Raw genomic sequence first — 25,402 nt, forward strand, 5'->3', positions numbered from 1 at the left:
TGCGTCTTTCATAGACCTTGCGCTGAAAGACCATTTATCACGCATCATAGAGCCAGCCAAGTGTCAGTAATCTAATATGAATATTTACCTACATTTACCAATTGTATGTCAAGACAGCTTGCATTTGTGTTTGCACTAATAATACCAGACACACCATGTAACAAATCGGATATTAAGGTTAAATAAACATTCTTAGTAGAGCTAGACTAATATTGTGAGACAACATTATTCACTTTATCCTACACACCTTTCTGTTTATAAAGGTTAAATAAACATTCTTAGTAGAGCTAGACTGATATCATGTGAGACAACATTATTCACTTCTCATCCTACACACCTTTCTGTTTAACTAGTTGCTGCCATAGCAACACTTAATGACGCTGCTCGTCTATAGAGCTAGCTTGCTTTACTAGACTAACTTAATATATTTTCAATTAGCCTATCTAAACAGGCAAAATGGGAAAGCGAGTTGAAAAGGCAAAAGAGAAGACAGAAAAGGGCAATGCAGGAGTTGAGGAACAACTCTCGAAAACAGCAGGTATACAGCAAGCTAGTTGACGTTAGCATACAGTCAGTACAGTAGCTAACGCTACTGTAACAGTTCACGTCAGCGCCGGCTAAACTAATTGTGCAAATAATAAATATAATTCACCATTAAATAACGTTAGCAAACGTGTTACATAGGGATAGCCTTGACGGTATCACTGTCTGAATGTCTTTCTCGGTAATATGTTGTTGTTCTTTACTTTTAGGCTTAAACGTTCAGGATAGATGTCCAGTTCAGAACATAGGTGAGAACAAATAGTTGTCATCAGATCCCTTTTTCCTAAGTAACAGTGCTGCCACTTCACAGTAATGCTTCACAGTAATAGCTAGATGAGTTGCTTAGAATTAGTATAATACGAATTTCCTCTACCTCCCTGTAGATGATTATCAGTGTTCTGGCAGTCTGGAGATAGACTTCCCTGAGCTTTGTGGTCTTCTGGGAATGGGGGAAATCCCTTCTGTCGCCATAAGACATCCTACCTCTGTTTCCCCAACCATAGACAGAGGCAATATAGGTAACAGTTGGCAGTTGACTTGGCACTGTCATTCACGACTACATGTATCTCTAGCATCTCCCGTCCCTTTTGCCTCTTCGATTCTTTAACTGATTCACTTTTGCCATCCCCCCTCCTCACACATGCATGACTCTTGTCATGTTTAAGTGGTTGTTTATTTCCTTTTTATCCTAACTCATTAACATTTTCCAACTGTTAATCTTGCATATCAACAACATCCTGTGGGTCTTAGAGGACAGTCAATCCCAGATGGGTGCTGGATTAGTAACCACTACATGGTGCCCAAAGCCACGCCTTCTGGTAGACCTGGAGAATGAGGACCCTTGCAGTGTCAAAGAGGTCAGGATATTTGGTGAGACCAGAACTTAGCTATTTACTGTATTCGAAACAACTCGGTCGAACAAACTAAACGGTATATTGTCGTTTCTAGTTTGCCAGGTTTGACATGGTGTACCATGAAGCTTTTCTAAATTACGCACATCATCTTGAATCAAAACAAGCATGGTTATTAAAGACATGACTCTTTGAAATCATCTTTCAGGGTGGAAGGTGGATGAGCTTAAGGCGCGAGTGCTGAAGAAAACTCTTCCATCGCTAAGCCATCTACAAAACCTGCAGTGAGTAGCCTTCATGACAGTACCTTCTCATCTAATGCAATGAAAAATACAACAGCAACACACATCTGAAATTGTACCATCTGACGTAGAAATTGTTTTTTGGGAGATTGGTTTAGTATGCGTGCTGTGTTACAGTCTGTGGAGGGCTGGTCTGACGGAGCAAAGTCTGATCTCCATTAGGAATACAATCTCACTGTGCTCCAACCTCAGGTGACTGGGCGATTTGAGGATCTTGCTCCTTGCATGTGCTTCACGCTGTTGACACACAGTTGATTTAAGCGACATAGACATACAGCATACTAAGACATACTGTATATTAAGGGAAAAAAAGATTTTCTAGAGCAATTTAATTTGAGATTATTCTTCTGTTTCTCTGCCAGGAATGTCGTTTTGGAGGGAAACCCTATTCCGGAGCAGAGTTACCACCTTCTTCTATCTGAAGATAGTGTGTGAGTTACAGTTTGAGTCGGCAAATCCACAGATGCACTTGCATATACACCCTCGCAAACACACCTCCCTGTTCAAGTAGGTGTCATTCTTACTACTCGTCCTTTTAATTCAAGCCTTACTCACCTATCACTTCGAAACAACCGGATCGGAGAAGAGGGGGCTCGTCTTATTGGCTCAGCCCTGTCAACAAGCAACTCGGCCAATAAGACTCTTTTACATCTGAACCTGGCCTTCAATTCCATTGGGGATGCAGGAGCCGTTCATATAGCACAGGTATATTATAAATGTATGCCCTTTTTTAAACATCCAGCTTTTGATGAAGATAATATTGCTTGGGATGATAATGGATACTCATGATCCATTTCATCAAAGTGTTGCCACTTGGTCTGTTGTTCCAGGGTCTGCGTCTGAATCGCTCCTTGCTTTGTCTCTCTCTGGCCAACAACCAAATAGGAGACTCTGGGGCTGCCCGTTTGGCAGAGGTAGGAACAAACACCTGTTAGCTCCCTGTTCTGGTGTCTTAAATGCTTCAAAATATCAAGTTTATATCAAGTTTACTCTTGACATACTGTATGTTTTATAGTGTTCTGGAGTGCTGTCATGTGCTCCTCTTTGTGTGGCTTGTTGTACAATTCTCCATCCGCCCTGTCAAGGTACTTGGTCCATTTGCCCTGAGCCACGAGGAGATAGTGGAAAGGAGAAAGCTGCTGCTGACTAGGGACCAGTCGGTGAGAGGGGGAAAGCATCCACTCATTCTCTCTAAGCGTCTTGTAAAACAACTCCCTTTTAAAAGTGCTCAAAATTAATGAATAAATCCTTGAAAATATCACTATCCAGCTATTGGTTACCCACCCCCCCCCCACCCATTTGTCCAGTAGACCTATTTTCATCTCAAGTCTCTTATCGGAGTTTCCCTTCCCTCCCTGCTTGTTCAGCCCTCTCAAGCAGTCAGCGCTGACTCAAAGTGTGACCGTCCTCTCTCCATCCCCAGCAGCTCCTCTCTGGAGCGCAACGTCAGCAAGGGGACCAAGAGCGCTTCCAGAAAGAAGGTAGGTCACCTCCTCAGGGCTCTCGCTTCCTTGAGTTAACAAAGGGAATCAGAGGCTGCCAAGTCTGTCCCATCACTTAACTAGAAGTGTGTCGTTCCAGGACACGCCCAAAAAAGATGAGAAGCCAGCTGCTAATCAGGCAGGGGCTGCAGCGGGAAAGAAAGAGGAGCTCAAACTCAGCAAGAAAGGTAAGGATTTTTTTTTGACAACTGATACAAATGTTACACAGCTGTGTTTATAATGAGTGTTCTAATTTTTTCTGTCCGGTTCGTTCTAAGTGTCCGACACCAAGGTGCCCAAAGGTAAAGGGGGAAAGGCAGGGGGCAAAGAAAAACGTCCTTTTGTATCAGACCCAGAGGTACTGAAACACACAACGCTAGGTTTATTGTGTTGTACCTTTATCACAGAAATAACCTTTTGCGATATATATGCCACTGGATTTATTAAGACGATGTTCCGAAGCTGAAAGCTCATCGCTCTGTCTGTCTTTGTGCAGGATAAAAGCAATGGTACACAGAATAAGGTTTGTATGCTTCTGTTGAGGTTTGTATTTGGGTGTTGTTAGTCATAGATAATAAAAAGAATGCTTTATGAATGCTGATGAGAGGCAACTGTTGTCTCTCTCTCTCTCTCTCTCTCTCTCTCTCTCTCTCTCTCTCTCTCTCTCTCTCTCTCTCTCTCTCTCTCTCTCTCTCTCTCTCTCTCTCTTTCTCTCACACACACACACAACCAGTCAGCTGAGTTGGTTGAGATAGTGAGCCCCCTGCTGGAAGCAGGAGTGCAGCACGCTGGAGGCCAGGTCATTCTGCCTGGGAACACAGCTCTCACCTCCCTTAACATGGCAGGTGAGTGGCACTTCCTCTGCAATCCTCCCTCACTATATCATCCCTCACCTTATCAAAGATCTTGCCTAAGGTGAATCCCACTGTAAAAGAAAATAGAATAATTGTGCATTAGTTATAGTTACAAATCATCCGAGTAGATTTAAAATGAATTAAAATCTGTTGTTGAATGTGTGGTCTCTTAAGGCAACAGGCTGACAGAGAAATCTCTCCTCCTGTTCCTGCCCTCACTCGTTGCACAGGGTGAAGCAGGAGGCTTGCTACGTCTTTGTCTCAATGTGAGTCTCTTTTATTATCCTCTCATCTCTATCATATAAGATATATCTATTCCACGATATGATATCATAGTTGTATCAGACACTGAGTCACACAAGGTCTGCAAACCTTAACGTGACTCCATCCTATGCACTCTTTCTTTCCTGCAGAGGAACCGCTTTCCTCAAGATTGTGAAGTTTTCCAAAAGATACAAGAGATAATGTCACACAGAGACCCACTTAACAAAACTGCCATCAGTCAGCCTGAGGAGGACCAGGGGCAGGTTGCATAGTCTTGTAAGAGGATATGATATTGATCCCATGCATCTTCATTCATCCTCTAAATATATATTTAGTTGTTTTGTCTTCCACTTTATTATATATTACTGAGTACAGATGTCATCCCACATAACTACAGTAAATTAGTTAATTATGGATGTATCTTATTTGATTGAAAGTCAATAACTTTGCATTACTCGTGACATTGTTTGGGTCTCAATTATTTGCCATCTGTTAATAAAGAATTACTTTTAATGGAATTGAACTGCTTTATTTAACATTGGTGTGTTTAAAACGTCAAGGAACAGTTTAGACCTTATAAATATGTCTGCCAGTTTGATTCCATTTACTCGCTTCCTGCCTGTTTAGCAAAGGCATCGCCAATATGAACCCCTTCCTTCCGGTTTAGCTTCCTTTCCGGCAGCGGCTATATCTTCGCCAACATGCCAGTGAGTAACCGCGCTGGATTACAATTTATGTCTTCCTACTTGCACGGAGTTTTAGAACCCCATGCGATACTTAATCATTTAATAAAATAGTGAAGAATGTACCGTTGTGGTTTCCAACCCTATCCGTTGCGTCGATTGGGTTGTACATAATCTTTTACACGCGTGCATTGCTAGCGCATTGTAATAAAAGATGGCGACGCGCATATTGCAAACATGGTGACAGCGCTGCCCAGAGAAACGAACTCTTACGCAGAACGCAGTTTTGGGCAACCTGGTGTACAATTAATTACCTCTTGAGAGATGCTGTTGCTCCACATAAATAAAAATACGTGCAATTGTCTGACAAAATGCTTGTTATCAAGTTGGATTAGATTTGCAAAGTTCGCCATCTAGGTTACAGTACCCAGCCAACCAGCAATGTGGCATAGGCAGTTTAAAACAACGTTGGTGTAATATTTAATCAAGACCATGTAAATTCCATAGTTTGCTTGCTAGTTAGCTAGATTTGAGCTGTGGAAGCAGTTGTCCTACTCTATGGTCCGAATGAGCTGTGTAGATACTTTGGCACTGCTCAACATCTCGCTAGACCAATCGAACCTGAGAATAAACATGTCTTGTCATTAACAGCTCGCAAAAGACTTGTTGCACCCATCCCCTGAGGAGGAGAAGAGGAGTCACAAGAAGAAGCGACTCGTCCAGTGTCCAAACTCTTACTTCATGGATGTTAAGTGTCCAGGTAAGCCCCACTTCACCACCAGTGAATTAGCTCGACATCATTATGTTGTAGATTATTTGGTGGTATTTTATTTTATTTACATTAACAAATAATACTGTGTTGCTCTGTGTTTTCCCCATAGGATGCTACAAGATTACAACGGTGTTCAGCCACGCCCAGACTGTTGTTCTGTGTGTTGGCTGTTCCACTGTCTTGTGTCAGCCAACTGGGGGCAAAGCACGTCTCACAGAGGGTAAGCTGTCTCCCATATGAAACATTCCCGACCCGAATTTTACTCTGCTTTGCCTCAGTTGCGTTCCCTGGGTGGGGGGTGGGGGGGGTGAATCTTTCATTTTTCGATTTCCCGCACTGCCAAGTGACTGGACAACTACCTCCCATGGTTTTTCAATCTCATTCCAGTGCTAGATGAACCTCTCTTTGCAGAAGGGTTGTGCTAGACCATTGGCGCCCCCCTTTCGAAAGTTGAGAACAAATGTCTCTTATAAAGTCACTGTCAACGTCTTAATCTTCATTATGCCAAGCTGATTGGGTACCTATGAGCTGCATTAGAACATGATTTTAGAAGATGTGTTATATAATGAAATGCACATTCCTTCTACAATGTGTCCACAAACACAGACGGCAGCATCCAGAGACCAGTGCAACGTAAGCTGTAATACCCCCTTTTGTTCTTGTGGCCTGACTGTGTTTTTCCATCTGTCAGGGTGCTCATTCAGGAGGAAGCAGCACTAATTCTGCATCCAGCGCCCCCAGTATGAGGGAGAGGAGTGGTTGGACCGGTTGATATCAGCTGCCCTGGCCCCAAAATGACGGCCGGGTACTTAAGACCCAGCGGAAATCGCGAGAACCACACTGGAAGACTGGCAGCAAGATGATGAAAGTGCTTGTTGAAAATGACAGATCAGTTAGTTGCTGTAACTCTGCCCTTCAACCTCCTGTCTCTTAATAAAAGTGTTTTGGCTAAAGAATTGGTGTAATGTTTTATTTTTTTGCAAGTATTTGCACATCATGCTTACATGGTAACATTTCATACTTGGCAGAAAAAGGGATACAATTGCAAAATTGTAGAATTATTTAAACAAATGGGGACATTCAGTATAATTTACATGTCTTTTTGCTATTTTAAGGTCTTTTTGATGGACTGTCCCACTAATATAATGGAAAAAAGGTAAATCCATATGATCCTGTCACCTCAACCTTTTCTACCATTTTCTGCACTATCATATAAGTGCTAAACTGTCACACTGTCTTTGGCTAAAATGTGCCCCTATTACACAAAAAATGCTGTAAACAAGTTACTTGCAAATTGTCTAAACACAGTATTTGTCAACCCTGGTGTCAATCCTACCTTTGTCCCAAACCTACAGATCTCTTTGGACTGGGAAGGTTTTATAAATTGCTTCAAATATTGTTTCTAAAGTTCAGAGTGGTCATTGGTCTCAGGATGTCTATTTTCTTTACCTATCCTGTCCACCCATACTGGCTGTCTCTGCCTGAACCTCCCTCTCTCTCAGCAGATGTCGGATTGAGGAGTTCTGTGTGGAGAGAGTGCTGGAGAGGAGGGGCATCAGGGTCCTAAAGCCCTCCCTCAGCTCCACTACATGTGCCTCCAGGTTCTTCACATGCGTCTCCAGGTCTCCTCTGCAACCTTGTACCTCTGACAGCATATCATACATCATATTCTGCATCTGGGTTACTCAACAATAATTGAGTGTGGAGAAACACAAAGAAAAATTCACACCAATCAAATAGCTGCATGTTACTAAACTTGATTTGGTTATTGGATGCAGGATAGGTTAGGCCCCATCTTCACCAAGCCCACCTCACCTTGCCAAGGTCCACTAGAGTGTTGGCCTGGTCCATCAGTTTCCTCTTCTCCATCTTAACATCCCGCAGCCTGAAGTAAGAGGACTCAGAATCAAGCATTCAGAAATGTATCCTGTGATTCAACCTCTAAATATTTGTATTGAGGTCATAGTGGAAGAGTACGAAGGTGAGCATTAATCTGATTGTTAGGTCAGTATAGGGAACGGTGTGATTGGCTGGCTCCTTACTGGTGGATAGCCAATAGGAGTTTTCTCTGGTGCATGCGCACCCTGGAGTGGTGTCTCTCTCTCGACAGCTTGGTGTGTTTATAGATCATCCACGTTTCCCTCAGCACATTTGCTGCTGCAATTTTTATCTGGATAAAAATAAAACTAGAGCTAAAAAATAATTCATTTTGAATTTCATTCACTTAGTAGACACTTGTCAAAGTAACATAAATGGTTCATACAGAAAGAGCAGAACATTCAGAATCAGAGGTTAGAGTCAAGGAATGGTCTGGTATGTATTTACCAGGCATGGTGCACAAATAACATTTCAACTGCAGTGTAACAATAACTCAACAATTCAGTCTACCAGAAATGCTATTGGACAGTGTTGATATGTATCACGACAGAGCCTGCTGTGACGGGCTCAGAAAATACATTTGTCTCAAGTGAATTCAAATGTACAAAATGTTTCACTCTTGGACTTGTGAGTCTAACAGCTACCCTCTTGGTGATGTGGGAATCCATCATGAAGTTGTGGACGTGTTTCTCTGCTCTGCTCAGCTCCAGTTTCCTGGCAACCACCGCCACCACCAAAACCGTGCATCCAGCCCCCTGCAGGATTGTGTGTGTGTCAGACAGACAGACAGACAGACAGACATACAGACAGACAGACAGTGAAGATCAATAATCATAGGATACGTCATGCTGTCAAGATTGCATTGTTGTTACATTTATACTCTTTTTTTGTTGCCAGGTTATTTGATTCTTCACCATGATTCCAGTGAGAAGACAGATGCTGCGTCCACAGTAGGTGTGTGGCACCACATCCCCGTAGCCAATGGACAGGAAGGTGACGGATACCATCCACAGGGCTTCCATGTAGTTACTGCTCAGGTCCCGATAGTTATGGTGCCTGAGATTAGCATTCATCAGAAAGATCAAACCTTGAGGATATGTGAATCCGCCAAAGGTTTTTTTTTAAATAAATGATGTCACTTTAAAAGTGATGTTTATTAATGATGAAGAAATCGGACCCATGAGAAGCCAGGGGTCAGGACTGGTGTGTCTACCTCTCACAGACGTGTAGGCCCCAGGCAGCCACAATCCACAGCGACACGCTGAAGATCATCAGCACCGTGCCAGGATAGATAGTCATCAGGGCTTTCATCACGAAGCGAGTGTTGAAGTGAATCTAGCAAGCCCACACAGGCACATACACCAACAGAAAGGGTAATTCAGGTATTGTAGAGAGACAACAGAGTATGAATGGGAGGTTTGGTATTATGGACTGAAGGTCATCAATGGCGTCACACTTAAAAAAAGCAATAACAAGGGAAGAGATTACAAAGAAGGATTTTGTAAGCACATAATTTAATATTGGGAACAGGGCAGGGGGTAGTGTCAAAGGGTAGAGGTCACAGTCAATGCTGCGTGTGCCCGCTGGCAAGTCAGACTGGTGACCTTTGCCCCTTGGTCGACCCCTGACCTTGTTGAGGGCTCCGATGCTGCGGGAGGCCGTGTCGGTGACGAGGCGGCTGTGCAGCATCATGCAGCGTCCCAGCAGGTAAAGCCGCAGGAACATGGGCAGCGCCAGCACGATCTCCAGCTCCGACTCGGAGAGCGAGGGCGTGAGCGCCAGCTCCCTCCACGCCAGCGGCAGGCCCAACGGGAACGGGTGGATGGCCGCCACGGCCATCTCCAAGGCAATCAGGGTGACCCGCTCGGTCGTCATGGCAATTCGCCAGTCTTCTGCGCCACTGTCATGGATGTAGAGCTGCCGGAGAGAGATAAACTTGTGTCTGTTTAACTGAAACAATTATACTTACAGCGATACAGTATATGAAACATGGTTGTAATAACTATTTGTCGAAGGTGATCTTGAAGGTTAGACAGAAGAAGTTGATGGATCTCCTATAGGTGGCAAATCCAGTACCTGGACCTCACACATGTGGTAGGCTACAATAAGCCCAAGCAGGATGGCCGTAGACAAAGTAATGACGGACTTCAGAGCCAGGGAGTATATGGAACTCTGTAGGGAACACATGTTTTGACAAACAATAACAATTCCACCAGGGCTGCCATTATTCAACTGTCATTCTGACATTGGAAATAAGAATTTGTCTGATGTGAATGAAATGCATAAAAAGGAGTGGATCCACACCATTATTGATTAGTCTCACAATACCCTATTTAGAACACTTTAAGATCAACTTGTTTCCAAAGTGACTAGAATGTAATCGTTAGCTGACCTTGCTGTAGACACTCCAGGAGAGCTCTGTCTCCATCACCATGACCACCATGCCAAAGATCCCCACAGCCAGTGCATAGTCGTTCAGTCCCTGCCTCCTCTCAAACAGCTTTCTTCGGTGGACCAGTCTGCAGCCAATGTTCTGGCTCCTTCTTCCGGGACAGTCCCTGACCGCATGCCTGGACCTCCCTGGGCTAGCATGGATCTCCTCAACCCCAGCCTGGAGCTCCTTAGCCGGTGTGAGGACCTGGTCCGAGTCCTGCTGGAAGCCGGGGGTCTCATTCAGGTCCTGTTGAGGGAAATCCTCTTTGGTGGTGATGATGATCTCGGGGAGACTGCGTTGCTCGTACATCTCCAGTGACGTGGCATCGGGCCTGCCACCTTTGTCGTTGCACAGGTCTCTCTCTCTATCCATCAAGTTCAGTTGGGACCGGCCCAGTCCATTATAGGGGGACCCAGGTAACGTGTAGGGCCCCATAGGGATGTCATTGTAGGATAGTCTGTTCTGTGGACATTTCTTGGGACTCTTTTTTGGACTTTTCATGGAGCCCCAGCCCCGGGCTTTGTACTTTTTATTCGGTTTGTTCCCAGATGATCGTTCGTTTTTCTTCTCTTTCTGTACATCCCTCACTCTCTCCCTCTCCTGCTCCACCCGTCTGTTCGAGCAGGGTGAGGGCGAAGCATGGAGTTGGCCGTTGTACAAAAGCTGGGCAGACAGCGGCTGGGGTCTATCCAGCCACACTGAGTAATCCCCCCCTTTTTGGAGTGAGTGGTGTATCCCGCATTGGCTGCTGAAGGCAGGTGGAGGAGGAACCATTCTCATGAGGGGATGATGGTCTTCTGCTTCTAAGTTGCCCTCCAGCGTTGAAAAGTTAATAGAGGGAGAAGGCTCCATGGTATAACAAGCACAGTTGGTGCGTCACTGTGTCTGACTGACTTTATGAGGACTGTATTGGAGAAACAGAGGTACAAGAATGAAACTGTCAGAAAGGCTCCTCAATGATTAGCATTGCAAACAAGTCACGTGTTCTCTGCATAGGAGATAAACACACCCAAAAGTGTAAAAGTTTGTGTAAAAAACAAACAAACAAAAACATCTTATTCTGGAATGTCCATTCCCCCTCCCCACTGCTCAGCTGAAAATACCTTTTTGATAATGACTAAATACATTTATGTCTACTACATCGCAATGGTGCAGCTAAAGCCTCTATGTAGCGTAAAACAGTTTCCTTTTTTCAGTCTTACCTGACGAGAAACCTTCTGAAGTATCCAATGAAGCTTGACACTGAAGAGGTTCCCAGTGGTTTAAACCTTTAGTTAGATCATGATCCAATAGCCTGAAATTAATTGACTTGAATATAGGAAGACATTTAAATAATTCCTAATCTGTCTGTTTTTCCAGACAGAACTGTGATCCAGAAAACAGAGCCAGCTCCAAGCCCCTCCCATAGATATAAGAAGATGTTACAGTATTAACTTCCAATCCATGTGATGGAATCTCAGTACAATGTCCATGCATAGTTTAAGGGTTCCATGCCATTTAAATTATTAAAACCAATCATTAGTGGTATAGTAAAAAAAAGTACTTCATAAAATCTCCAGCAACTTCCTTAAAACCTTAAAAAGGTTTGTTCCACATCTTTGGATATTGCTGGCGTATTTCTGTGTGTGTGTGTGTGTCAGTGTGGATTTAAGGCAGGGCTAGTAGACATTGATCCAGTAAGTGATAGACTTTCCTGTATGTGTATTTTTTTCTCTTTTTTTTTTAAAGCTATGTTTTCAAGGGGACTCTTAAAGCTACAATTTGGATCTCCTCCAATTTAATCTGCGAGAGTGAGTGATGGTCCTGCTGACGGTTCACAGATTAGGGAATGTGACATCTTAATCAAGTTAGTATGAGCGTCACAGAGCCGATACTTATAGGCTTATGAAATATTAAATGTGTCACCCCTTTACCCTGTCAATATGCTGGAGGAAAAAGTATTAAGTATTAACGTCATAACAAATACATCTGGGATCGTTTATCTCATCTAATAATTCTTCATGTGACAGATTGCCATTGCAGATACCGGCGCCACAGACAGAGCACCGAGAAGGAGGGGTGGAAGGAGGATGGATGGATGGAGAAAGATTTATACAGTACATAAATCTCATCAAAAGACATGTTCTTTACTCAGAGCTGATATAAAACAGAGCTAAGAATGAGTCTGAATGAGCGGGAGAGAGAGAGAGAAGTGAAAAGAAAGGAAGGGAAATCTCAAATCTCAGTGCAGCCTGTTTTTCAATGATTCCTCTCTAGGACATCTGGACTACACAACCTGGTGGGCTGACCCTATTACAGACCCCATCACCAGCTACCTTCAATACTGGGACTTCCTACTGTGTGTCTCTGTACCCTGGGAAAGCTGCTGTCTTCCACTATCTCTACTTGCAGGTAGAACCAGTAAATGCTTACGCTGCAAACATGGCCCATCTGCAGGCTTGCCCAGGAGCTCCAGCCCTTCAGCACCCTCACACCTGGCTCCAAGGGCTCAGCTTCACCCTCAGCCTGATCACTAAGCATTTGACGTTTACATTTGACATTTTATATATTTAGCAGATGCTTTTTTTTTTCTTTCTCCAAAGTGACGTCAAAATGGTGCACTGATGAAGCGCAGAGATAGACTACTCAACTTAGCGTGAGATTTGGATTGAGCCTAAATTTATTTTATTTTAGATGTACTGTCTCTACGTAGACTCTGTCTTAATGCTCGGAGGTTTGCATTTCATTGTATTTCAAACGAATAAACCTTGGAGCTTGATGCTGTTCTCCAGTAATTAGACAGGTGAATGACTTCAATCTAGACGGCCGGCCAGCCTCCGTGCTCAGCTAGGCTACTGCGAGAAGTCAGAAGACCCGGCCGCTGTGGATGTATGAGCTTGGCTGTCGATAATACCCTATTAAGTGGTGGGGGAGCGTCAGCGTGTTAGGATGTCTCATCCAATCAGCGGAGTCATTAAAACACAGCAAAGCACAATGACTAATGGCTTGTGCATTGTCAGGGGCAGACCTCAGCAGTCAAAGGCACAGTGTACACGGTTTGGTCGCAGGATTATCCTTATCATCCCCATTATCAGCTCACCGCACGTAAACAGTCTCACTTTTGGAGTCCTCGTCCATTTCTTAATAGTCTCTACATTCTCTCCTGCACCCAGTTATCCTTAACCCTCACCCAAAACTGCCACTGAAATAATAAAGCACTTATATAGGCCACATAAATTTGTTGCACTCACAATGCCCTTTCAGTATCAGCCACAAGATGTCACCCACACCTCGTTGTCTCTGATCAGTTTTTTTAACCCAGCATTATGGTTTTATTTTGAAGCTAAATATTTATCCTAACAGCAGACCAGACTTCTATCCCACCAGATCAACAGCTGAGGCCAGGTGTGCGAAGGCCATACTGAAAAGGCAATTTTAGCTCTGCAATTACCGCAGAAAATCTTTTTCTCCCGTGGTGATATATTAGAGCTGTGTTCCTTCCACGCTTGGTGCTGTTTTTGGTACTTCACCCAAGCTTTTCCCACTGACTCTCTCTTTTCTCTGGCACCCTATAGGATTGCAGGGCCTTCCTTTCATGCTGTGTGCATTCGAGCGTGGCGACGTTCCTCCTGAGCACACAGGATGTCTGACAGCCCCCCAGGAACCTTTGGATATCGAGGGGGGCAGCAGAAGTAATAGGGTAATCTATTATACAGTACCCCTCTTTCTTTTTCCCTTCCACCCTCCCTGCCTCGCTCTCACGCTCTCCGTCTCTCTCCTCCCTCCGTCCCTGCATCAGCACTTCGTGAGGACGAATGAGAAGCGGAGTTTAACTATGCACATTCCCCAGTCTCCTGCAGAGCCCAGCACTTTCTCAATTAGACATGAGTCCATCCGTCCTGCTGATTCAACCCCCCCCCCCCCTCAACCAACTCCAAAGCCACACATCCCTCACCTACAATACCTAGAACAACCCCTCAGACACATGCAAACCACCACCATACACTGTGGCAGTAATATTCCACAAGGAACCACAAGACCCCCCTCTATTAATGGTTGTAATTCATATATTCATGTGTTCATGAATTCCAACCGGGTCCGTTTATATAGCCCCGAGAAGGTCAAATAAGGGCTGGCCAACACACCACAGTACCCCCCTTCTCTTCTTTTCTCTCCCCCCTTTACTTTCACCCTCTCTCTCCATCCATTATTTCCTTGTCTCCGGTTCTCCTCCTTAGCTCCACCTCCTAGAGAAATAGAAGGGACTCTAAAAGGGAGGGGGTGAAGGGAGAGAAAGAGAGACTGACAGAGGAAGAGAGAGAGAGAGAGAGAGAGAGAGAGAGAGAGAGAGAGAGAGAGAGAGAGAGAGAGAGAGAGAGAGAGAGAGAGAGAGAGAGAGAGAGAGAGAGAGAGCTGACTGGTGTCTCGAATCAATGAGATGTTTTTCTCTTTCCCCACTCACTCACTGCAATCTGCCGAAGGCTTGTGCGAGCTCAGGCTCCGTACCTCACATTCACCATCTCTTCTTCTCTCTTCCTCCATCACTCTGTTCATCCCTCTCTCCTCCGGAACACTCACTCATTCCCTCTCATGCTTGGTGGATGCAGACCAGGGGAATTCCTGGCTGTGAATCCAACGTTCCTCCTCTCCGTGCTTCTCCTCGTCCCCTCTCCATCCAGGCTCCCCCTAACCCGGTCTGTCTCCTCTCCTGGCTCTGGACACTAGAATGTGGGGCTCTGGTGCACTGGTTCTCTGTGGATTCTCTGCTCTGATTCACGGTAAGTCGCCTTCTTTTTTTTGCTCTCAAGTCTAAAGATTAGAGTTCTGACTCTTTTACAGACTGTCTGTCCTTATCTCTATAGCTTCTTCCCTCACTCTCTCTTTCTCAATATTTCTACCTCTCAAATCATTGCCTGAGGGGGGTGAGGTGAAAGTAGCTGGCGTGGAAGAAAAGGCAGAACAAAGGGAAAGTGTTTACATATGTGTGTGTGGATACCAAATCTGTTTGTTGCCTTGTTTATAAGTGTGAATTTGCATATGTGTGCCGAATGAATGTGCAGAGCTCATCCACACACAGCTACGATAATGACTGTTCGACTGCGCTAACGTCTGGTGCCGAGCCTGAGGCAGGTAGAGTTTACAGATAAATATAGAGACACAGAGTGGCATGCTTTCCTGAAGGATCCTTAACTGCAATCATAAATTTACCCAGATCCCCCCCCCCCCCGCCTTCCCCTTCCACCTTCTCCCCACTCAACCTATTTTCTCCAAAATCTCTACGGAAGTCTTTAGACAAGAGAGCGTTGTTCGCTGGGGGCCTGTATCAGCAGGGGGATGATTTGATTTGAGCACCATCATGGATCTGTCTGGATCCTGCTTCCCTGCTCAGTTGAAGGAGACATGTTGCTGCAGCTGTACAGACAAACTGTACAGAGGGTGGAACAGGTTGCCAGTGGGAGAGCTAATAATATACCCTAGGTGGTTCTAGAACCACAGAGCTTTTGAGGTTTGTCACCACACTTCAGGCAGAGTATGCAGCACATAAATAACTTAAAACTAATAATGTACACTGCCTGTGAGTCAGACTTGATGTAGTCTTGAAATTGTGCCAGAATGTTCTTCTCAGTAGACACAGATATTGAATGAATGCAAAAATGGGGCTGTGTGTGCTTTTATGATAAAAGAGATGTGTCAATGTTCTCAAGAATTACCCAACAATTATCTCCACTATCCCTGACAGGAGGCCTGAGGATGTTTTGTCTCATTCAGCGTTCACTTCACACGTGTGATTCTGCTCTGTCGAGCATTGGGGTATTTTATGCTAACATGACAGCTTAATCATACTCTGCTCGGTCACACAAAGATCACGAATCATTAAAGCAAGTTAAGTATTGATGAAGTTGACAAATAACTTTTCTGGGAGACCTTGCCACTGTTTCACCCCTCCTTTACTTCCACCTCACATTCTCCACATTCTCTGCTGTCCTTTTTTTTCTTTTTCACCCGTCATCAACTTTCTATTATTCTTCTCAATGCAAATTCACCAACCATCCATCATGTCTCTGTCTGCATCTGACGTGACTTCATCCCTCCCTCCCCCTCTCCTGTGCTCTCTTTCCTCAGTGTCTGTGCAGGGCCCTCACCAGAGGAACCTGCTGAAGAACCTGCTGAAGGACTACAACCGCATGGAGCGCCCGGTGGGCAACGACTCCCTCCCCCTCACCGTGATCTTCACCCTCAGCCTGGTCCAGATCATGGATGTGGTAGGCACTGTCTGTCTTGCCGCCTGCGTACCTGTTTACCTGTCTGTCCATCAAGCCGTCCATTTGTCTCTCTGTCCGCCCGCCTGCCTGCCTGCCTGCCTGTCTGCCTGTCTGTGTACCTATCGTGCAACCTGCCTGCTCCTCTATCCCTCCCTCTGTTCATCTGCCCGCTTGACCATCTGACTGCTTGCCTGTCTGTCTGTCTGTCAGTCTGTCAGTCTGTCAGTCTGTCAGTCTGTCTGTCTGTCTGTCTGTCTGTCTGTCTGTCTGTCTGTCTGTCAGTCTGTCTGTCTGTCTGTCTGTCTGTCTGTCTGTCTTGTTGTTGAAATGCAGTGTATGTTTAGAGAGAATTCAAGCCGATGAAGACTGGCAGATCCATGATTCTATCAATATTGTCCTTCGTGCGGTAACTGTCTGTTCCGTTGATGGAAAGAACCCAATCTTTCAACTCAATGGCTGACTCTTGTTTCTTTTATAGGATGAGAAAAATCAGGTCCTCACCACAAACATATGGCTTCGAATGGTAAAGACAGCTCTTCTGTTTTTGACCCCTTCGGTTCCAGAAACATTTGAAGTCAGACATTCAAATGAAGAAAACATGCAATGTGTTTCGATGGCTCATTCCAAGTTTTGTTTAATGTCTATCAGAGTTGGTTCGATCATTATCTCCAATGGAACCAGTCTGAATACCCGGGCGTAAAAAACTTGCGTTTTACCACAGACCAGGTTTGGACCCCAGACATCCTTCTCTACAACAGGTAACACACCAACGTTCATACACACAGCACACACACTCACACACCACACACACTCACACACACCACACACACTTAAGAAAACAGCATCCAGAGTTCCACCCTTTCCTCTCTCCTTCTTCAGTGCAGACGATGACTTTGACTCCACCTTCAAGACAAATGTGCTGGTCAACTCTAGTGGATTTTGTGAATACCTACCTCCAGGTAAGTCTGTCAACCCTTTAATAGCCATCTCACACGCCCTTCATCTCCCTCCTGTCCATTCCTTCTTCAAGGATCCTCTACAGATCTCTTTCTGACTCTGGAACCTTCTTTCCTTCAGCCTGTCAGTACATGAACATCATGTAAATATTATACTACTACTGATATTATACTACCCCACATAACAACATGTTCTGTTGCTGTGACAAAGCATCCCCAGTGCTCAGAGCCATGATGCAGAGAGATATGGATCCACATACTGGGAAAAGTATAGACACAAACCAATTTTGATATACTGTGGTGTCACTAATGTTTTGGATTCCCAATTTATAAGCTCAACAGTCTGTAAATATATATTTTTAGCTCTGTTAAATTTACATACAACAAGCACAATTCTGATCATGAGTAATAAACAAGATTACACATATATACATATATATATATACTTTCTGCTTGTTATATTTAGACATGATTAACAATATATAATTACATATTTTTCTTATTGCTAAATGATAAAACTATAACTCTATCAAATAAAAAACATATTAAGATGTATTAAATGCTTTAGGAATACTTTACTATCATTACGCCAAGTAGAATGCAGCACCCCCTTCCAACTCCCCTTCCCTCCCTCAGGATTCTTCCGCTCCACCACATTAAAGAAGGCTGTGATCCTGTCTCTGGTGCTAGCTGCAAAAAGATGCCCTTTTGAAGGCCAAATTTAGGGATGCTTGAAAAGAAACCCCGTCATTTGAAACACTGGTGGAGCATGGTTTATTCATAGATTGTTGAATGTGAACACAGATGCTTAATTTCTTACTTTAAGCTAAGACCAATTAGACAGGAGTGTAGAGAGAGGAAAGGATACTTAGCATGATGCTAATATAAACTGCGCCACACAGAGAGCTAAGGAGCAGAGCTCGACCCGCCTGGAGTGGCCTGACTTGGGCCAGATCTGACTCTCCAATTACCGGGGTCCATTTGGCCTCCGTGGAGATAAAAGGCTGTGTGAATGTGTGATTATGTTTTGGTGGGTCTGCCAAGGAGCTAACAGGAGGGTTGACACCCTTGCTGAATAATTCTGCTGAAATTACACTACCATGCTCAGACCATGGAGGTTTCTGGTTGGAGGTTGAGGTGGGGGGGAGCGTAGTGGAGTTCATTAGTGGAGGTGGGAGTGCAGGGTGGAGGTGGGGGGTGCAGGGTGGAGGTGGGGGGAGCAGGGTGGAGGTGGGGGGTGCAGGGTGGAGGTGGGGGGTGCAGGGTGAAGGTGGGGGGTGCAGGGTGGAGGTGGGGGGTGCAGGGTGGAGGTGGGGGGAGCAGGGTGGAGGTGGGGGGTGCAGGGTGGAGGTGGGGGGTGCAGGGTGGAGGTGGGGGGTGCAGGGTGGAGGTGGGGGGAGCAGGGTGGAGTGTGTGATGCATGGGGCTCACACTTACAGGGGATGGGTGATGTTGAGGGTTAATGGTACCAAAGAGAACGTGGGTTGAAGAATACAAACAAGTGGCCTGTCTGGACTAATATTCACTCCCAGACGGTAGCAATACAGATGGAGTTATGGTATGGGAAGGTGGTAGTGAACTAATGGGTCGACGGTGTGGTCGTGTAACTGTTGCTGATATGTGGGAGTACAGGCCATGGTAAGTGAAAATAAAGATAGCTTTTAGCTAATCAGTGTAATTTCAGGTTTAGTGTCTCTTGATCAATTAATTGCCCTGTGTGATTACAGCAAAGTCAGAGCCCAGACAATGCAGCTGAAGGAGTGGTGAGAGCTGGAGGAGGGATGTAAGCTGGAGGAGGGCTGTGAGCTGGAGGAAGGGTGTGAGCTGGAGGAGGGATGTGAGCTGGAGGAGGGCTGTGAGCTGGAGGAGGGATGTGAGCTGGAGGAGGGATGTAAGTTGGAGGAGGGCTATGAGCTGGAGGAGGGATGTGAGCTGGAGGAGGGATGTGAGCTGGAGGAGGGATGTGAGCTGGAGGAGGGCTGTGAGCTGGAGGAGGGATATGAGCTGGAGGAGGGATGTGAGCTGGAGGAAGGGTGTGAGCTGGAGGAAGGGTGTGAGCTGGAGGAGGGCTATGAGCTGGAGGAGGGATGTGAGCTGGAGGAGGGCTGTGAGCTGGAGGAGGGATGTGAGCTGGAGGAGGGATGTGAGCTGGCGGAGGGATGTGAGCTGGAGGAGGGATGTGAGCTGGACGAGGGATTGAAGTTGTGTTGGGGAGTGTTTGTTGGTCACGCTTTGAACATCACAAGCCCATATAGGGGTTCAGCAATAGGGGTAATAAAATAATCATGAATCATCACTAATACATTGCTTAAATGAAATGGATGTGATTTAGTTCCTTAATCTCGCCTTCTGTGTGACGTGACAATGATTTACATAATTTGAGCAGGACTAAATCACTATTGTTTGTATAACCTGTTGCAGTTTTTTCTGTGGTGAAAAATTGCTAATGCACTCTAATTGGGCCTTTTGCTTCCTGATTTGTTTTCCTACTGGTCTCATTTGTATGTCTTCAGATAATGAACGTCTCCGAATGCTGTCCCTGATTGAAGATGACATTTTGATTCTGCGCTATTTGAAATCTCTAAAGACTTGATTTGTTCATATCGGTAATTGCTCAGTTTAAATGTCCCCAAAAGCAACCACTGTGTATCAGTGATTCAAAGTGAATGAGTGTGTGTGTGTGTGTGTGTGTATGTATGAATTTGTACATGTATATGTGTGTGTGTGTGTGTGTGTGTGGTTAATGTGATTGTGTTCTGGGGAAGCTGACTGCTGCATAATGAGAAGTGACGATCAGGAGTCTGGCACCTTCTCTTCTGCAGCTCTGCTTATTCAACATGCTACTGATCCTCTGTGCTGGGGAGAGATGCACAAACAACGTGCACAGTAGATATGTACACAGAAACAATAAACAATACAATGCTTGCATACTCATTTCATCCAGTTTTCCCTGACGTCTCGATCCTCCCTCCTCCGTTTTTCGCTCCTTCTCTTTCTCAATTTTACTGGGTCTCAGTGATATTTCCTTTAAATGTCACCTTCCTGTTCTCTGTCAGGGATCTTCATGAGCATGTGTAATGTGGACGTATTCTGGTTCCCCTTCCTGTTCTCTGTCAGGGATCTTCATGAGCACGTGTAATGTGGACGTGCGCTGGTTCCCCTTCGACCTACAAAAGTGTGAGCTGAAGTTTGGCTCCTGGACCTATGACGGTTGGCTGTTGGACCTCCAGATGAGCGATGCAGACATCTCAGGATATATGCCCAACGGCGAGTGGGATCTTGTGGGTGAGTGGTGTGTGGGTCCAGCCCATTCAAATTCATTTTGCGGTTTGCATGGCATTTTAAAACACCAAGGTCTTGGGTTCAGGTTCTACAAGGCTAGGATCTGGAATACTAAAATATAACCCGAGTGCACTCGCGGCATTGAAATTCACCTTGCATAGAAATGTCTTCCAAATGACTTTTATTCATCTGTCCTTGCATTGGTAGACCTCAAGACGATATTTTGATTAATTCTTCATCTCCCTTTACTACTCTGTCTCTCTCTCTCTATCCCTCTCTTTATCTCTCTCTCTCTTTATCTCTTTATCTCTCTCTGTCGCTCTCTCTCTCCATGCACACCACTCTCTCCAGCTGTGCCTGGAACACGCGGTGAGCAGTTCTATGACTGCTGCAAGGAGCCTTACCCCGACGTGACGTTTGTGATCACCATCAGGAGGAGGACGCTGTACTACGCTCTGAACCTGCTCATCCCCTGCGTGCTGCTGTCCTCCATGACGCTGCTCATCTTTGTGCTGCCCGCAGACTCAGGAGAGAAGATTTCGCTGGGTGAGAGGGGGGATGGGGGTTGGAGGGCAGGGCAGGGAAGGGTTTTTGAAGAGAGTGATGTGAGGGTGTAATGGGGGGATTGAACTTGGAAAAAGGAGAACCTAGTAGAGAGTGTAAACTCAAAGAGAGGGTCGGATTGGAGGAATGATTTCATCGTAGAGGGGCACATAATAATAGAAGTGGCTGATGCGATGGCAAGAAAGGTCCGGTAGACGCTCCCCGGTGATGAAGAGAAATGGATTTGGAGTAGACGAGAGGGAAAAAGCAGAAGAAGGAAGGGAAGTGAAAAAGAGAGGATTCAGTTCTTGCCAAAGCAGTGATGTATGCGAGCATATATTTAACCCAGATACAGAATGCATTACGTTGCATTTCAGCTCAGTGAGAGAAAAAATGCACAGCCAGTTAACCTATTGATGTAATTAAGCTCAAGCAGTTGATTAAGGAGAGAGCTTACACACTCGCTGCCTACCAGGAACACATACTGACCTCAGACATGATGGAGGGGTGAGAGGGACCGGAAACTCAAGGCCTCTGCGAGCCGGCAAGGCACATGCCTTTAAATGATGGCCTTTCCCATTAATGCTGGTGACATTCTTAAAAGTGCATCCATCCAGTTTTCCCACATTCTTAAAGGGGCGGTGCGTTTTATCTTGTGATCTAACGAGTCTCGCGCATTTGACAGATGTTTTACTGGGTCTTCTCCGATGGCGCCATTTGTGCCAAGAAAGCACTTCTGAAATTCGGCCTTTAAAAAATGAAATGGGACAGAGGATAAACGGGGGGAGGAAGAGGAGAAGACAAGGAGGAAGTTGGATGAATGGAGAGCGAGATGAGAGGGGTTAAGGGGTGGGTTTCCACAGCAGAATTAGAGAGGATAGGCTGGCGGAGGATCTACAGCTAAAAGTAATTTACTTGTGAGCATTTAGCCCGTCACTTTTGCAATTTGAATCAAATCAGATCGAACCTAATCTCATTTTACTAAGTCCGTTTTCTTCAGCTTGATTGGTTAAAGTCCCAAGTTGACACATTTGTCAAACCAACTGGAGCCCAGTGGAACTTGATGAAAGAGTAATATGCAGGTAGTGAGTACTTAATTCCAACTTTTAACATATCTCTCTAACATATGTCTCTTTCACACATCTCTCTCTCTCCTCCTTCTCTCTCTCGTGGTCTCCCTATACAGGCATCACAGTGCTGCTGTCTCTCACAGTCTTCATGTTACTGGTAGCAGAGATTATGCCAGCTACATCAGACTCCATCCCTTTAATAGGTAAATCTGTGTGTGTGGGTCTGACAATACTGTAAAAAAACAACAACTAAATGTTTTTGAGTGTGTGTGTTTTGTGAGTGTGTTTTGTGTGTCAGTATGTATGCATGGATGTGCTTTAGCTAATTGGACCCGTGGTGGCGTTGGAGCCCAACTGTGGTCAGGCTCTGGTGATCTAGCCATCTGGTCGCCTTTAAGTGTTATTGCCCTGAATAAATCGTCGAGGCTTTCTGCTGGAAATGATGGTTGTGCCAGTGAGCTCAGTGCAGAGACAACTCTCTGACTCCAACACAAATCCTGACCATTAAAACTCCCCAAAAATGCCCAGTCATGATCAGTGAGAGAGCCACTCTGAGCATTATTGTTATTACAAATGGCCATCACAATGCTGTCTTAGTCTGTTCCTCTCTCCCTCTCACTTTCCCAGGCCAGTACTTTGCCAGTATTATGATAATAGTGGGGATGTCGGTCATAGCCACTGTGGTGGTGCTTCAATATCATCACCACGACCCAAATGGAGGAGCAATGCCGAAATGGGTGAGACACACACACAGGCACTGACATAGACCAACACACACTAAGACAAAAGAGACCTTTTTAAATTCAGTAACTTACAATCGTCTCCATCTGGCAAACATAATGTGGCACTATGTGCCTCGTCTCTTATCCTCCCTCCCTGCCCGTCACCCACTTTGCTTCTTCAGTCCCTTTCCTCCTACCGCCTGTGTCGTTTCCATGTCCCTAAATCCTTTTTATACTCTCATCCTTCTTCCTCTGTCTTTCCTTTTGTACTTCGTCTTCCGTTCACAATCCCTCTCTCCGCCAACATCCGTCTCCCCCCCCCCTCCCCCCTTCACGGCAGGAAGAGGCTGACTACAGAGGTCGGAGGTTTTCCATCAAACGGAGTCTGTTTTCTGTTTTCAGAGCACTGGCTCCTCAGCTTGCTGTGTCTGAGTCCTTTCATTCTGCTTCCCAAATTTGCCCCCCCTGCCCATCATTCTCCTCGAACACTAAACCTCGCATTGAATCACTTCCAGATGCCCCGCATCAAGTGACCTTACAGAAAAAAAGAAAAAAAAAAGACAATTTGTTGATATCCTTGAGCCAAACAAACTGTCCTGGAGTGAAAAAGTGAGGACGGCTTGTGGATAGCTTATAGATTTGCACATCTGCAAGGTCTTTGTGTTGATGAAGTGCTCTGATTGGGCCAGTCAGCTGGCCAATTAGCACAGTAAGTGATGGGCTAAGAGAAGGACAGTGAGTCCTAGTGGTTCATAATACCCTAGAGGACAACCGGATTATCAGAGAAGTCTGTATAGGCTTTCAAAAAGGACAGGGACTCCTTTACCACTTTCTTAGTTCTCTCAATTAGATGTCTATAAATAGAATACAGCAAATAGAATGAACTGTGAAAACTCGGTTTGATGTGACCGCAGTCATACGTACAATTGAAAGTTCCCTTGACTTGAGAAGTTTGGTACGCCTATTCCGAATTACAGCTTGGATGTACCTCAAAGCTTTCAAACATCAAATGTTGTTTCTACCTGTTCTATTATTGAAGTGAAGTGTTCACCAGGTTGTTTCGTCACATCTCCAACTGTCAGTATTTCTCAGTCTTGTTCTTTGTTCTTTATCTTTCCCTGTCTGCCTCTCTCTCTTTCTGTCTCTCTCGTTCTGTCTCTCTCTCTTTCTCTCTCTCTCTTTCTCTCTCTCTCTCTCTCTCTCTCTCTCTCTCTCTCTCTCTCTCTCTCTCTCTCTCTCTCTCTCTCTATCTCTCTCTCTCTCTGTGTCCCCTACCACACACACATACAGGTCCAGCTCATCCTGCTCCAGTGGGTGGCATGGTTCCTGCGTATGAAGCGCCCGGGGGAGAGCGACGGCCCAGAGCGCCCCCCCTGTGCCCCCCACCTCCGCCGCTGCTCCTCAGGCTCCCAGAGCGGCAGCCTCCCCAACCCTCCAGACGGCATGCTCCACCCGCTGCACCCACAGAACCTTGCCCCTCTCCAGGCTGGGCCGCTCCACGCCGGGCACCCCCACCTCCATGCACAGTCCAGCGCCAACAACAACGGCAACCTGCTCTACATAGGGTTCCAGAGCCTAGACGAACCCCCACTGCTTCCTGAGTCCCTCCAGAGGAACAGCATCTCGGCCGGACCCCCCCGGATGGCAGGGAGCCCCCCTCCGCACCTGCCCCCCCAATTCTGCAGCCCCCCGCTGCCCCCTACCCCCAACATGGACACAGTGGGCTGCCCCAGCACTGTCTCCAGTGGCGGGGGCTTTGGCGGTGGACCCGGAGGGGGTTGTTCGCAGGGGGCCTTGGGTGACCCCCAGCTCCAGGCCATCCTGGAGGAGGTGCGGTACATGGCAGACCGTTTCCGTGAGCAGGACGAGACGGAGAGCATGGCGGACCAGTGGAAGTTTGCCGCGGCGGTCATCGACCGCCTGTGTCTGGTGGCCTTCAGTGTGTTCAACATCATCTGCACCATTTCCATCCTCATGTCCGCTCCCAACTTTGTGGAGGCCGTCTCAAAAGACTTTATCTGAAGAAGAAAGCATGGAGGGAGGAGCAGGAGGAGGAGCAGGAGGAGGGAGAGACAGAAACAGAGAGAATGGGGAGTAGGGTGGAAAGGGATACAGGATAGACTTGGGGATCAAACGGGACTATTTTCTGTGAATCTAGACCTGACTATGGCTCTGAGAGAGGGGTTTTCCCCTCAGTTGCACAGGAGATTTCCTTCGGATGCACTTAGCACATATTATATATGGACCACAAGCTGAATTAAGTCTATCACAGCCAATCTAACAGAGAAAATAGGCAGAATGAAAAGAAGTTGAGGATAGAAAGACACGGAAGGGCATTCTTTATTTAGAGCTAGGTTCATCATAGGATGGTGAAATAGCCACTAGGAAATGAATAGAGGTTCTCTGGAGGAGAAGGTGAGCTGGAAGGGCAATAAGGCCAGAATAAAACAGGACAATTCAAGCCTAAGATCGGGAGATTGTGATCCTACGAAGAGTCAGAAAAAGAGAGGGAGAGAGACAGGCAG

The 25,402-nt window shown here is 45.7% G+C and overlaps 4 protein-coding genes and 1 non-coding gene across 5 annotated transcripts; 4 read left to right on the forward strand and 1 right to left on the reverse strand.

Annotated features, from left to right (window-relative positions):
- The first annotated feature begins 319 nt into the window (after positions 1–319).
- lrrc71 (leucine rich repeat containing 71) lies at positions 320–4,787 on the forward strand. The gene is made up of 17 exons (XM_084696368.1): positions 320–538; positions 753–791; positions 927–1,061; positions 1,294–1,413; positions 1,603–1,678; positions 1,814–1,888; positions 2,059–2,127; positions 2,242–2,401; positions 2,527–2,610; positions 2,782–2,856; positions 3,064–3,177; positions 3,278–3,365; positions 3,456–3,535; positions 3,674–3,700; positions 3,911–4,022; positions 4,206–4,297; positions 4,445–4,787. The coding sequence occupies exons 1-17, from the start codon at positions 457–459 to the stop codon at positions 4,565–4,567; spliced, it is 1,551 nt and encodes a 516-aa protein (XP_084552494.1). The 5' UTR covers positions 320–456; the 3' UTR covers positions 4,568–4,787.
- Positions 4,788–4,910: 123 nt separating this feature from the next.
- Positions 4,911–6,706, forward strand: rps27.1 (ribosomal protein S27, isoform 1). The gene is made up of 4 exons (XM_084696369.1): positions 4,911–5,002; positions 5,630–5,738; positions 5,860–5,970; positions 6,442–6,706. The coding sequence occupies exons 1-4, from the start codon at positions 4,997–4,999 to the stop codon at positions 6,468–6,470; spliced, it is 255 nt and encodes an 84-aa protein (XP_084552495.1). The 5' UTR covers positions 4,911–4,996; the 3' UTR covers positions 6,471–6,706.
- LOC146295479 (small nucleolar RNA SNORA35) lies at positions 6,082–6,212 on the forward strand. The gene has a single exon (XR_014754798.1). It is a non-coding gene; the product is annotated as a small nucleolar RNA SNORA35 (small nucleolar RNA).
- A 489-nt stretch (positions 6,707–7,195) lies between the features above and the next one.
- Positions 7,196–10,914, reverse strand: LOC146295480 (small conductance calcium-activated potassium channel protein 2-like). Its single transcript, XM_084695482.1, has 9 exons — positions 10,021–10,914; positions 9,705–9,800; positions 9,258–9,545; positions 8,842–8,963; positions 8,543–8,684; positions 8,273–8,383; positions 7,793–7,920; positions 7,566–7,635; positions 7,196–7,426 (listed from the first exon to the last, which is right to left on the reverse strand). Exons 1-9 carry the CDS (start codon positions 10,912–10,914, stop codon positions 7,196–7,198), a joined length of 2,082 nt encoding a protein of 693 aa, XP_084551608.1.
- A 3,718-nt stretch (positions 10,915–14,632) lies between these two features.
- Positions 14,633–24,953, forward strand: chrna11 (cholinergic receptor, nicotinic, alpha 11). Its single transcript, XM_084695447.1, has 10 exons — positions 14,633–14,819; positions 16,165–16,304; positions 16,783–16,827; positions 16,953–17,062; positions 17,184–17,263; positions 20,378–20,545; positions 20,894–21,088; positions 22,272–22,358; positions 22,783–22,892; positions 24,168–24,953. Exons 1-10 carry the CDS (start codon positions 14,768–14,770, stop codon positions 24,897–24,899), a joined length of 1,719 nt encoding a protein of 572 aa, XP_084551573.1. The 5' UTR covers positions 14,633–14,767; the 3' UTR covers positions 24,900–24,953.
- The last annotated feature ends 449 nt before the right edge of the window (positions 24,954–25,402 follow it).

The sequence above is a fragment of the Hypomesus nipponensis genome, chromosome 4, assembly GCF_054491055.1.
Source record: "Hypomesus nipponensis isolate SF chromosome 4, ASM5449105v1, whole genome shotgun sequence".
Taxonomy (NCBI): Eukaryota; Metazoa; Chordata; class Actinopteri; order Osmeriformes; family Osmeridae; genus Hypomesus; species Hypomesus nipponensis.

What these genes read in the sequence shown, in the direction of transcription:
- chrna11 (XM_084695447.1), top strand. Translation starts at nt 14,768, where the DNA reads ATGTGGGGCTCTGGTGCACTGGTTCTCTGTGGATTCTCTGCTCTGATT. An exon ending in CGGCGAGTGGGATCTTGTGG is followed by an intron (nt 20,546 to 20,893) that starts GTGAGTGGTGTG and finishes CACTCTCTCCAG; the next exon opens with CTGTGCCTGGAACACGCGGT. An exon ending in AGGAGAGAAGATTTCGCTGG is followed by an intron (nt 21,089 to 22,271) that starts GTGAGAGGGGGG and finishes CTCCCTATACAG; the next exon opens with GCATCACAGTGCTGCTGTCT.
- LOC146295480 (XM_084695482.1), bottom strand. Translation starts at nt 10,914, where the DNA reads ATGGAGCCTTCTCCCTCTATTAACTTTTCAACGCTGGAGGGCAACTTA. An exon ending in ACCACATGTGTGAGGTCCAG is followed by an intron (nt 9,546 to 9,704) that starts GTACTGGATTTG and finishes TCTCTCCGGCAG; the next exon opens with CTCTACATCCATGACAGTGG. An exon ending in ATTCCCACATCACCAAGAGG is followed by an intron (nt 7,921 to 8,272) that starts GTAGCTGTTAGA and finishes ATTTTTATCCAG; the next exon opens with ATAAAAATTGCAGCAGCAAA.
- rps27.1 (XM_084696369.1), top strand. An exon ending in CATGGATGTTAAGTGTCCAG is followed by an intron (nt 5,739 to 5,859) that starts GTAAGCCCCACT and finishes TTTTCCCCATAG; the next exon opens with GATGCTACAAGATTACAACG. An exon ending in CAAAGCACGTCTCACAGAGG is followed by an intron (nt 5,971 to 6,441) that starts GTAAGCTGTCTC and finishes TCCATCTGTCAG; the next exon opens with GGTGCTCATTCAGGAGGAAG.
- lrrc71 (XM_084696368.1), top strand. Translation starts at nt 457, where the DNA reads ATGGGAAAGCGAGTTGAAAAGGCAAAAGAGAAGACAGAAAAGGGCAAT. An exon ending in GAGCCGTTCATATAGCACAG is followed by an intron (nt 2,402 to 2,526) that starts GTATATTATAAA and finishes CTGTTGTTCCAG; the next exon opens with GGTCTGCGTCTGAATCGCTC. An exon ending in TGCTGACTAGGGACCAGTCG is followed by an intron (nt 2,857 to 3,063) that starts GTGAGAGGGGGA and finishes CTGCTTGTTCAG; the next exon opens with CCCTCTCAAGCAGTCAGCGC.